This window comes from Oreochromis aureus, linkage group 18 (genome assembly GCF_013358895.1).
Source record: "Oreochromis aureus strain Israel breed Guangdong linkage group 18, ZZ_aureus, whole genome shotgun sequence".
Lineage (NCBI taxonomy): Eukaryota > Metazoa > Chordata > Actinopteri > Cichliformes > Cichlidae > Oreochromis > Oreochromis aureus.
The window spans coordinates 11,296,814-11,310,015 of NC_052959.1; the positions used below are offsets into that span (position 1 = coordinate 11,296,814).

At 40.0% G+C, this 13,202-nt stretch overlaps 2 protein-coding genes across 2 annotated transcripts; one reads left to right on the forward strand and one right to left on the reverse strand.

The window, feature by feature from the left end:
* Nucleotides 1–2,328: 2,328 nt before the first annotated feature.
* Nucleotides 2,329–8,715, reverse strand: abhd8a (abhydrolase domain containing 8a). Its single transcript, XM_031732430.2, has 5 exons — nucleotides 8,410–8,715; nucleotides 5,288–6,117; nucleotides 5,019–5,189; nucleotides 4,650–4,866; nucleotides 2,329–4,535 (listed from the first exon to the last, which is right to left on the reverse strand). Exons 2-5 carry the CDS (start codon nucleotides 6,106–6,108, stop codon nucleotides 4,323–4,325), a joined length of 1,422 nt encoding a protein of 473 aa, XP_031588290.1. The 5' UTR covers nucleotides 6,109–6,117; nucleotides 8,410–8,715; the 3' UTR covers nucleotides 2,329–4,322.
* A 2,225-nt stretch (nucleotides 8,716–10,940) lies between these two features.
* On the forward strand, nucleotides 10,941–12,974 carry mrpl34 (mitochondrial ribosomal protein L34). Its single transcript, XM_031731956.2, has 2 exons — nucleotides 10,941–11,135; nucleotides 12,094–12,974. Exons 1-2 carry the CDS (start codon nucleotides 11,080–11,082, stop codon nucleotides 12,407–12,409), a joined length of 372 nt encoding a protein of 123 aa, XP_031587816.1. The 5' UTR covers nucleotides 10,941–11,079; the 3' UTR covers nucleotides 12,410–12,974.
* The last annotated feature ends 228 nt before the right edge of the window (nucleotides 12,975–13,202 follow it).

Sequence of the window (13,202 nt, forward strand, 5' to 3'; positions counted from 1 at the left end):
AAAAGATGGATATCATTATATTTAATTTTTTAAACAAATGTTGCTAAAATGTTCATATTACAGTCTTTGTTCTTTAAAGGTTCAGCTCAAGATAATATAGAAGAAGGTATTCATTCAGCAGGGTATACAAAGTTTTGTTAAAGGGGTCCAGCTCTTCAAATGCAGGTAAACAGATTTCTGCAGTATCCACAAACATACTAAACATACAATACATGCTAATAAAAGCACTAATACATAAATACTACTAATAAATACACATTTATTACGACAGAAAACTATACATTAACCTGGTGAACAGTGTACAAGAGTGCATTACAGTACAGAACAATGGGGAAAGTTCCACACCGACCTCTGGACAGCGAGGACAGGGCCGGTTCAACATCTGATGATCAGAGGTATTTCCAGTGAAACATTTTAATGTTTTTCTCTGCAATTTAAATCCTATAGTCAAAACAATACAGCGAAGACATCATACGAAGTGCTGAAATGTTTTTTTTAGTGTCAGCCGCCTATTTCACAAGTTGAAATGGCAACAAACAAAAGCTGAATAGGTTAAAAAAAAAGTTTAAAAATAATGTTTCTCAATTAAACAACAGCAACTCAGAGAAACAGGACATGGCCTTCACCTTTTTTAAACTCAAGTGAGTTCCTTTCTAATGTTAGAAAATTGCCACTTTTTGCAGTAGATAATGCATTAGTAACTCAAAAGTTACATTCAGACTGTATCGTCTCCTTTTTAGGGAGTCGAAGTTGTAGATGCCGTGGTTGACTGAGCTTTCTTTTGTATCACCCTGACAGGATTAACATGTTTTCACAGCATCTCAGTGGGGAGTGCTAACGCTTCCTGAAGTGGGAAAATCCCCATACTTTTGTTCTGAATTAGAACATGCCTGCTGTCTTGTATAGAAAGCATAAAATTGCTTGATGTAAATATGTGTAATAAAGTCCTTTACAGCTGCTTAACAGACAATGCTGCAGGACAAGCTAAACTGAAAGATTCTGGGAACGGCTCTAACTGCCCCCAAATTAACTATCTATGTAATTCTGCCCCACTGTTCCATCCCAGCCAGCAAGTACCTGCATATTTGCAGAAATAAAAGAAAAGACCATATGGTGAAAATTACTGGTGTATAACCAAACTGGTTATGTGCAGAGCAGCCCAGAGAGGCTGTGTCTCTCAGAAAAAAAGATGGACAAACTTTTCAGAATATTATCAGACTGTTTGGTGCTGAAAACTAGTTATATTTGATTTTTTGTGTTGTTGTTTTTTTTTTTTTTAGTGAATCAGAGTTGTAAATGCAGTATCTGAATAGCAAGACTGCTGCCGTTATCTAGCTGGAGCTGGCACCTACCCTACATTGACCTCTCAGTGATGCAAATCAGCTCGTCCAGAAAACTGTTCCTAACCTATGCAAATAGGACATAAAAGGAAGCGACTGCCTTTTCTTCCTAATTCAAATAGCTTTTCCTGCTCTTGTAGCAAATTAGTTGCACAAAGCTTCACCTCGTTCAGATAAAGCAGTTGAGCCAAGGAGGCGCAAGTGAATTTGATACAATTAACTGGCAAAAAAGAGAAGCTGAGACCCACTGGATGAAATTTTGCTAAATTAAAGAATGTTTTTGCTTGAAAAATAGAAAATAATTTTTTCATTTTGATGCCAGTCTGCAGTCGCCAGTTTCACAAAAGTGACAGGAACACCAGAGGAGCGACAAAACATTTTAACATTTTATCAGCATTTTATAACCAGTCAATTTGATCATGACTGCTTATAAAAAGTGCTGTCCAGAGACAAGAAATACATTTCTATGGTCATTTAGGAAAAAGAATAGGATTGAGCTAATATGTGTCCATTCAGTATATTGCCTTAGGGATATTTGCAGGCCTCTATTTAATAAACGTGATGAAAAAAATGTCAGAATTGAATTTTTTTTTTCCCACAAAAACATGATTTTTTTTCTCAGTAAAATGCAAATTGCCCACTTCAGTTTTCTAATTTGTAATGAATCCTTATAGTACAAGTTTGTGAATGAGTGGGAGGCAGGTAGAAAGGTTGAAAAGATTCAAAAAGTACAGTAGAGGTGGATGAGTTTAAATTCCTGGCGTCAACCATTTAAAGTGATGGACAGCAAGAGCTAAAGAGGTTTACAGGGTCGTGTGGAGGAAATGCAGAGGGTTTGGTGTGACAGAGGAGGATACTAAGCAGAGGGTGAGATGTAGTCAGATGTTCAGCGACCCCTAAAGGGCGCTGCTGGAAAAAGAAGAAGAAGATGAGAAGGAAGTATCATATCCAGCACTCAACAGAGAAAACAAACACCTTTTAACTGGGAACATCTGATTTATTTCATGCCAGGAAAGGCACATTCATACACTGAATTCGACTGTTTTAATAGGCTATATAATGTTATATGCATCTACATTTAGGCAGTGCATATAATATGATTCCCTTGAATAAATGCCACAATAACATTAACATATTTTGTTAACCACAAAAAGATATAGCACATATGAGCACTGATAATTTATATATGCACACTTTTAGCATAAAGAGAAGTACATGTGCACCCTGTAGTCCATACAGTTTTACTGACCTTTTACACCAAAAGAGACATACAGTACTTTGCATCAGCAGCACTTGTTGGTTTTTATAAAGTCCATAGAGAATATATAATGTTTTAGAGCCGGGTCCATTTATTCCCAAACTATTTCTGTTCATTTGTTCCTGTTGCATAAATCCAGTCATCTCGCATCTGCACTCTCTCTTAAAATGCATATATAACAGACTAGCATGAAGAGCACAAAAGTCCCTCTTTTGTTGTTGTTTTTTTTTCTTAAGGGGATTTTTCACCTTTGGCAGATTCATATTTGGGCTTCTGCTGACTTACACCCTCTGTTACACATAACAGTAATCTATCCAATCAACAGATAAGCACTGTCAGGGAGAATCAGACTGTGCTTTTATTCACACTTTACTGTCCCACTATGAGACAAAGCAACATTCACGAATGAATGTCTAACAGCGAGCAGCATGTCCTGCTTCCTTCAGTCCGACATGAGTAGATATACAGTGTAGGGTGGACGGGGAGCAGCAGGGTTAGGTAACGCACACGTGTTTCGCGATCAGTTATCAGTTTAAGACAACATTTTATCTGTTTGTTGCTGTTATGCCAGGATAAAAACAGAAATAAATAAACAATAATAATACTTACACACTGAGAGGAACCATTTCATTAAAGACAATTGTGCTGGGAATTTATGGCAATATATTGCAACTGTCTGAAACAACCCTTGTGTATATATCTTTCCATACTCTGAACTCATGCATGCTCTCAGTACTTTTTATCCTTAGGATAATGTATATATATATATATATATGTATATATGTATGGTATCGAGGCAATGGCTGTTAATCTGGAAGAGAATCTCTCGGCTTTGATGTTTGTTTTAAAATTAACTATTAACTATGAATTGATTACACTTTAATACTGACGCATAGCATTTTTGATTTTGAGTTTAAAGCAAGGAAAGTAACTTGCTTCTGTCATTTGTTAATCAGTCAGATTGTGTGTGTCTGAGATGCTGTACACTGCATATTATGCATATGTGGTTCCAAAACAATATGCTACAATTTTTTTTTTGTACGTGTGTGTTTCTCCTTCAATCATATTGCAATTTATGTAAGCATGTGACACAGTTATTAATCACATTTTACATGGACAGTGTAGTATATTAAATGCATTTAATCTATTTCCCCGCTGTCTGCATTTAATCAAACACAATTATTCTGTTATAAATTGCTCTTCACCCTCACTGATTCCCCGGTTTACTATGTTTGATGGGTTTTTTTTCTTCTCTTCCACTGAAAGCAGGGCTAAAATGGATACATTAGCCATTTTGTTAAGGTAGAACAGGAGCTCTTTTCTGCAGTACTTTACAGAATATATATGATGGAGGCGAGACAATTCCAACAGCGTTTCACGCCCTTTACGCCTCGTCGGTCAGTTCTTCACCACAAACATTTCATACACAAATCATGGTCGGATGGTCCCTTTGACCTCCAGACTTTGTGTTGGTTTGCAAACATGGTGAGATGGAGGACAAACTGGTATCAAAAAGCGTAGCAGAAACTGACTGTGTATCGGCATCCGCCCCTCTCATCATACTTCCTTTCCCGCTTCATCTCGGAGCACCAGTGGTCATCTACATCCATAAGATGTGACCCTGTTTTAAACAGCTCTCAGCCTGGGAGCCTTAGGAATACATGCCAACTGCCGAAAAATAGGCCTTCTTCTTTGCTCTGTAATAAAACTTTATGCCTTGATGGTTATTTGTTCACAGGTTTACTGTTTTTCAGCGTGTGGAGAGTGTCACTGGCAGCGATCGCCTTCTCTGTGTCTGTCTTGCTGCTGACTTTTCTTGACATGTCAGGCTCCCATAGAAAGAACTCATGCAGGAGGGTGTTGACAGTTTCAGGGCACTCCATCATGACCATGTGACTTCCCTCTTCGATTACTTTTAAGAAAGCGAACAGGAGGATCTAAAAACAAGAGCCAAAATGGATAAAATTACAACAGATCCAAATCCAAATCTATGAGACAATAAATAACAAATGAAACAAAATAGCTCTTGTTTGGATAAAGGTGTGATATACCTCTGCCATCCGCTGGTCCTCATCCATGGGCACAAACTTGTCACACATGCCATGAACCAGAAGAATGGGCACAGTGAGCTCGGCATGGTAGACCTCGTCCCCCTCGGGCCAGTACTGACCGCTCATCATGGCACGCAAAACGAATGGAGACACATTGAAGGCATTGCCCTGCTTCAAAAGCTGCTTTTCTTTGGCACCCTGACGGGCAAATCCAGCTCTGAAGATTAGAGAAAGAAAGAAAAAAACTTTACCAAAATCTGCTTCCTGCACATTTTAAAGATAGTAAACATTTTAACCAAGCTATTATTTATCTATTACATCTGTCTGTCACAGTGTGTCACTACTGTTTGCAGCATCACAGCGTCTTACTTGAGGAAGCTCCAGGCCAGACAAGGTGACAGACAGTGAAGGACACAAGACGGCAGTTGGAAGATGGAGCAGAGGCTGGGCTCCAGGGCTGTGGGACCCCCTCCGTTGATCATTACTACCTTATGGACCAGATCGGGATATTCGTGGGCCAGGAAGGTACAAAATGACACTCTGGAAGAGATATAATGGGATAGGTACAGCATGTTAATCACTGTATGCCCTTACTTTTCTAAGCTGACCCTCAACACAAGCATCTCACAAATCCTCACCCATATGAGTGGCCAATAAGAATGTTGCGTTTACGAGCATATCTCTTGAAGATGGCTCGCAGGTCCTCCGCGAGGGCATAAAAGGTATAAGCTGCTGCAATCTGTGGCGCTGTGCTTGCTCCGTGACCTGCCAAATCCGGTGCAATGACCTCGTAGCCCAGGCGGGAGAAGAAGTCCAGCTGGCTGCTCCAGATGTCAAGAGATCCTCCGACGCCATGCACGAAGAACAGTGCTACATCCGAGTGCGTTCCTTTGCAGCTCGAGATCATCCTCTTGGAGTCTATTAAAACTGTGCGCTTGGGCTTGCGACGGCGGCGCCGCGGAGGCGGAGCAGGTTTATGTTCCCCAGGTGGTGGAGGAACTGGAGGAGGAACAGGGTTGGGGTCTGGAGAAGAGGCTACTTCTTTGTAGTCAGCAAGCTCCACCTCTACAGTGCTGCAGGGCTCTAAATCCCCATCCTGACACTGCAGAATCTCAGAGTGCAAAACATCCCCGAGATTTTCGATCACCAACTGGCCATTTCGGTAGACTGTGATCTTCCTCTTGCAGTGGACAATGCTGCCATTATCGCTGTCATTATTAGATTCGGGAGAATCTTTATCATAACAGTCAACATCTGCATTGTCCTTTTCAGCAACTTGTTTTTCTGTTTCTATGGGTTGGCGCTCAGGGACGATATGCCGCACTCGCAGGACTCTCCCAGGTTTCACCTCCACATACTCAAAACCATCAGAGGGTTCTGACGACTCCAGGGGCAAGACTAGATTGGCAGTCTTCCCAGTCAGGCAGCACAGTATCCCTTCAGTGATGCTAGTCAGCATGGTGTTTCCCTGCAGGAACAACATCACACAGACACAAATAAAACATATCAGTACTCTGATGCTTCCTTTGAAATGTGGGAAAAAAAATATTTTTAATGTCTTGCCCTACTTTTCACAGCTCATTTAGTCTCACAGTTTCAAACATTCAAGCATTCTAACTTGTTCCAGTTGCAGTGCTTTGCCAATAGCATTGGCTGCACTGCAAGAAATTGGACCCAGCTTGATTCCTACAAAACTGAACCCAAGCTGTTTCCTAGCAACAGAGACACAAGGAAAAGGCTTTCTTTATCCTTCATCAGTCCAGAGCCAGACACAAACTACGCCAAAATAAAGGGTACTTTAACACATTTCAATATCCATATCATATCCAACAGAGCTGTTTAAGTCTCTACTAACACACTCACCTCGGTGACTCACCTGGCTTGACATTCTGATGCATTCAACAAACAACTGCAAAGCAATATTTGCACCACACACCACACACCATATAAAAAACCTAGTCCGAGCTAGATGTCTGCTATAAATAACCCCTCTGTTTCACATGGTCAGAATCAGGATATATATAAATAGAGAACTCCAGTCAGAGGGCATGACTGTACACATGTCTGCGGACTGTGTGTCTCACGACAACGTGATAGCAGTTTTCCAAACTGCGCTCTTTCCGGCGGGAGAGCTGGTTTCTATGTTTCCATTTAGGTCCAGTCACTGCTTGACAGTCTGCTGTCAGCAGCACAAACACACACATTAGTGTCCCCACTTTTGATACAAAACACCGTTATCTCTAGGAAACACACAAGGCTGAGTCACATCTTCAGTAGCTGGTGAGACTTTATTGTTTCCTTGTTTGTTTCCTTGTTTAAGGAACTGCTGTTGTGTCTATGCACTATATATGCATTATCCACACTATCATTCAGCACACTTTTGTGTGAATGCAAAGTGATATACAGCTCACTGGATGCAAAGTGAACCCTTATTTTTACACACAAATTGAAAACCCTTTTAACATTTGAGTTGAGCTGCATTTGCAACTCATTACCATTGAGCATTATGTGCATTATTGTAGGATATTTGTGCATTCCCCTATATTAATGTGCGTTTTTGTACTTCTTATTATACTTCTTAGTATACTAAGAAGTACAAAATAATACAAGGATGTAAACATGTAGTTTACGTCTTTATTGTCTTCCAGTCATCTTGGGTACTTAGTATATTTAATGATTGGTACCTTGATAAATTTAGAGAAATATAAAAATAAAATGTAAATAGTGGAAATGATTATTTGTTGGTGGATGTCTGTGGAAACCTGACAAAAACAAATCCTTTAGGTATATTGTGGTATATTGTGCACGTGCCAGTTTTTCAAGCACCATACACCTTACATTAAAACAGAACATCAACACAAGAAGCAAAATCCTCCCCAAAGAGCACGGTTATTACCATGCTAGTCTGCAAAAAAACCCAAAAAAACAAACAGAGCAAAAACACATAGATGAAAAATATTCTACATGGCCACCCACAATCAACAGATCTGCACAAAACAAACTACAGCAGCACAAATTCAACAGTCCTCCCACTTAAATCTGAGCTTCTCCTCCTGACCTACAATTCTCCAATCCTGCCAGCAGGTCTGGAACATGGCTGTGGGGGAGCAAGTGTAATGGTTTCCGCGACATCCATAACCTCGACCAAAGTCAGGGCTGAAGGTTACTCAGCCATGTTGAAGTTGTTTGTTTTGTGTGTCTGCATTGCAGAATATTTAGGTTGACAGGCCTGCCAACTCTTACAGTAACACACATTCGGTACACTGTGTGCTGCTGCATTTCCATAACAAGAGTCTAGCAGAGTGAGGCGCAGTCTGTCAAGATGCACGTGAAGTGAGTGGCCTATATTTGCAACACGAGACCGTTATGTTAAAAACGCCTGATGCACAAACACTTGGCGGCTTGGCTCCTACAACAACACATGATTATTATTTTTTAAACAATTCATACATCGCAATAAGAAGAAGATTCAAATACTCACAAATATACGCACCAAAAATATGTTTATATAAATATTTATATATATATATATTCAGCTTTAGGCTTCATAAATAGTGCGCTTTGAATGACCCTGCTTATATTATTCATAATCTATTATTATTTTAATCTGTGTAAGGCGAAATACATGCATGCAACATGCCTGCAGCCGTTTATTGGCGCTGATATGCTGCACAGTAAACATCAGATATCCAAACGTCACAGAGCAATACAAAAAAAAAAAAAAGCTAAAACAAAAGCAAAACCAAAAGATTTGCATTACCTGCAGAAATACTGATGATTAAGGTGATGAGAAACCTGCACCCAAAGATGAGAGTCAAGGGCCGACCACACAGTACCGACAATAGCGTTGCATCTGGCGCAACAATTTGTCTACGCTAGAGATGCTGCAAAACAGTGAAAGCTCCTTATTGGCCCAATTAGACTGTCATTACAGACCGCAGGAGGGCATGGAGTGAAGATAAAGCATGCATCCATAAAAGAGTGCCACTGGTAGTTTAATGATATACCCATTACGAAAACAGACGCCTGTGTTTTTCTCGCTTCCTCTGCATCCACTGCGCACTCGGGCCAGACCCTACCCAGCCCTGCTGCCCTTGAATCCGCAGCACCAGCAGCAATCTTCGGGTATTTTCGCTGCTGAGTGGCAGTGGGGAGGGCGAATAGAAAGCAGCTGTATATTGAGGAGGCCAATGAGAGACGCCTGTTTGCTTGTTGCTAGGGCTGACAGGCCAGCAAAAAAAAAAGAAAGAAAAAAAAAATACAGTGTGGTCCTGCCTGGGCGCAGAAAAGGAGACAGGAATGATAAAATGACTGCCCGGCTAATTTGTCTAAATAAATTGGGCACGTGACCACAGTCGGGGGCTCTGCGTGGGGTGTTATTTCAAATCCCACATCTGATTGCGGACTATCATCATAAAGTGTCACCTGAGAACGAGTTATTGTTGCCTCACCACCAAGGACAGACATGACCTTTCAGTTTTAATCTAACACATTTCGAGCAGTGCCCCCTTCTTGAACTCACATCAGCAAATTGGTAGGCCTGCTGCTGTGCCAGTCCGGTGCCAGTCACTGGAAAGCAATCTGTGACGTTTATTGGGCGGAGAGCCCGTGAGCCAACTGGGTGCTTTGTTTTATTGCTTGGCGTAAATAATCATTGGTTTATCTGTTTGTATCTGTGTTTTGGAAGATTAAAATTCAATTAAAAAAAAAAAAATAGGCCTTTATCACTGATACCCGCCTAAAAACAAAACGTGCGTCAGTTTTTTTTCAAGATTCCTAGTGTACCATCATCACTGTAATGAACTTTGAATACATAGTGCTTTAAAGATACTGCACTATGTTAAGCAACAGTTTGGCTATGGAAAAAATACTGAAACTGACTGTCAGTGGAGAGAGCTTCAGAATTTGTGTTTGCACATCTCTGCTGATGTGTGTATTGTCTTATCACAGGGTGGTCTTTTACATCAAAGGCTAGCCTGAAGTTAATGTTTAATGACTAAACTGTTAGATTAAAATATAGCAACAATGCAAAAAGCAGAGCCTCCAAAATGCAGGTGAATTACACATATAACATTCTAGATGGCCACCAGAGCACTCAACAGCAATTACACTTACAGCTCAAGGAGTCCTCAGTCAGCATGCCAGGATAGACTATACAGAAACTCTATTATAAAAACATCTTCTCACATCTAAAGCTCACAAGCTCAAACTGAGCGTCAGAGTGAGGAAGAAAGCCCATTTAAGTGACTTTGAAAGTAGAATGGTTGCTATTGTCAGACAGAGTATTTCAGAAACTGCTGATCTACTGGGATTTCCAAAACATGGAAGAATGGTCTGAAAATGAAAAAAATATCTAATACGCGGCAGTTCTCTTAGAGAAAATGCTTTGTTGATGTGAGAGATCATGGGAGAATGGCTGGACTCCTTTGAGCTAATTGGAAGGCAATGGTAACTCAAATGACTACTCTTTATAACCAAGGTAAACAGGAGAGCACTATTGAATCTTGGCACAATATGCCAAGATTTGAAGCAGTTAAGCTACAGAAGACTGCGGATTCAGCTAAGAACAGGAAAATGAGGACATAGTTTACACGTGTTACCAAATCTTGACCAAAGCATGGATCCGCCCTGCCTGGTATCAACTGTTCAGGCTGGTGTTGGTACAATGGTGTCTTCTGGGCACATTTTGTGCTCCTTAGTAAGAACTGAGCACACAGCCTATGCCTGTTGTTGATCACTATGCCCATCTCATTGCTGTGGCCACTGTGTATCCATCTTCGAGCTGCACCCAGCAGAATAATACACCCCGAAGTCAATTAATCTCAAATGGCTTTCTTGAACATGACAGTGTGTTCACTGTACTCCATAATCACCACATCTCAATCCAAAAGAGCATCTTTGAGATGTGGTAGAACGGGAGATTAGGATCATGGATGTGAAAGCAACAGATATGCAGCAACTGTGTGATGAGCATGCCAACATGGACCAGAAAAACGTTTCCAACACCTTGTTGAATTTATACTATGAAGAATTAAGGCTGAATTAAGGCGATTGGGGGCTCAACCTGGTACAAGCAATGTGAAACTCATAATGTGTCTGGTGGGTCATTCACCCTATTAGTGCAGTTAGAATCTACAAATGCTAAATACCTTACACCAACGTAAAAGTTGTGTAAAAACTTTTCTTTAAAATCTGTCCAACGGGACCAAAAGCTGTTGTACCGTGACTCAGAGTAATATCCAAAAATACTTCATTCTAATGTAACCATATATTTCTGTGGTTCTTACACGCTGAGATCAGTAGGTGGCAGCATTCACCTTTAACGTTGGTTTGCAGTCTTTTAACAAAACCAAAGAAGAAGAAGCAGACCTGCCTGTGACATTCACTGCTCTCATGTCGGTGTCATCTGTACATTCCTAAATATCTCAAAATGAACATTATGCTGTCCTCATTTTCCCGACTGCGTGGTCTAACTCACGTGCGTAGGTAAGTGACTTAAGTTATTTGCACGCGAGGCTAACCCTTAAGCCCACAGTGTTTTCTTTATGAGGCTAACATTGGAAAGCTAGCTTGGTACTCATTTAGCAGCATGGCTAGTTGCAGTTAACCTGGATAGATAGCTTATATTTAGTCGAGCAAAGGCTAAACCAAACAATACTGATTTACATTTATAGGCGATTTTACGTTTAATTGCTAATAAGCAGTGTGGTCATGGGAAAAAACACAGTAATAATGTTTCCTATAAAGAACTTTTAAAAAACAGTTTTGGGGAAGACTGAAACACTTTTCTGCTCTAATTTTTCCACAAGTTATTTTATTCATACAGTATCCTGGTTGTATATGTTATGTAGGGGAGACCGGGGCCAATTGTAGCGATCTGTTCCTCAAAGCAGGACCAGCTTTCTTTGATCATGCTCATTATGGTTGAACAATCCACTCTAATATAGGTGTTGTTTGCTATAATGCAAGATTTTAACATGGAACCTTTTAATTGTCCTAGCTAAACTCAAAGACTTAAAATCTATTCTGTAGAAGCTAGAACTGTTGTAAAGTTTCTGGAAAAACAGAAATGGAAGTCTTGAATGTATAGCCAACAACAACACATATATTTGTTCCTTTTATGAAAATATGACCAGTATATTTCATGTAGTCTGTGAGTTATCAAGTTAAATGTAAAAGATGTTGTAATTGCCACCAGTCCACTACTCTTTAAGACAACCTGCACTAAATTTTGTTTGCAAATTCTTAAAATTAGTCCCTTTATTCTAAATATTGAAGTAGTATAACTGATATAATGCTGTTGTCCAAAAATGAAACCCTACACATAAACTTCATTATGATAAATGGATTTACAGCTTGCATGAAGTTACTGTATTATTGTGGCATAATTTTGAAATTAGAGTAACATATTTCAACAACATTTTAATCTTTGTTCTTCCAACAGCATCCCCACAGGACACCTAACTGGAGCCTCTTACCTTAGATCGTTCAGCAGCTGGATTGGTCCCGGAGCAGCTGCTAGACCACAGGTTTTCAAAGCTTCAGATACAATTTCTTTACAAGCTGAAGGTTCAGGAGTGTTTCAGCAGGTTCCCTGGCAGTACCAGCAGGTACGGACCCGGAAAAGAGGCACAGAGTATCAGCCCAAGAACATCAAACGAAAAAGAACCCACGGCTGGATCAAAAGGATCAGCTCACAAGGAGGCATCGAAGTGATTCTGCGGCGGATGTTGAAAGGACGGAAATCGCTCTCACACTGAAAGTTCCCGATGGAAGATTTGACTTTAAAGAAACAGAGCTTGGTTCTTATATGCTGAAGGTGCTCAGCATGCAACAAAGAACTTGTGTATTGGGTTAACTGGTGTGATACTAGGTGTGGTCTGGGTCTGGCAGTTCCACAGTATTGGTCTTGAGAGTGTAAATGTGCCCTGTAGTTTTGCCCACCCACTCTGGTCAGGGTGGTTTTGGTCAAAGTCATTACATGTTAGCACATTTGTGTGACTTCATTTCTTTTTCTTTTTGAGTAAACATTGTTGACTTAAAGAAAAAAAATGTTCCTATAATAAAATTATTTTCCAGAATCAGCATGGTCGGGCTGAAAATGAAAATACCACCTTCACTTCTTTTAGTTTTATCCTGTTTAGAATGGCTTTTGTAGAGTCGCTGTGCTCATGAGCATGATCAGTTCATTTGCAGCAAAAAAACAAAAACAAGTCTGTGTTACCTTAGTTGACACAAAAAGGTATATACATTATTTTTTCTGCATATCTGATAAATGTGTATTATGCTTGAGTAAATGAAACATCACAACAATGGCCTAAAAAACTAAAGATTGTCCTTTGGTTGTACCAAAAAGCTCCTCTATGTTGGAAGAACATAAGAAGAAAAAGAAGTTCTTTGTTAATTCATTGTTCTTTGTTTGAAGTTTTCCGTTATCTTGAGAGACTATACTTGGAGCTACAAAGCTGCCGCAAATTTTTATGTTTTACTTAACCTTTTTCACATATCCTACATTCAGTCCTGGTCTTATCTCTAATAAAAACATGCCTGAAA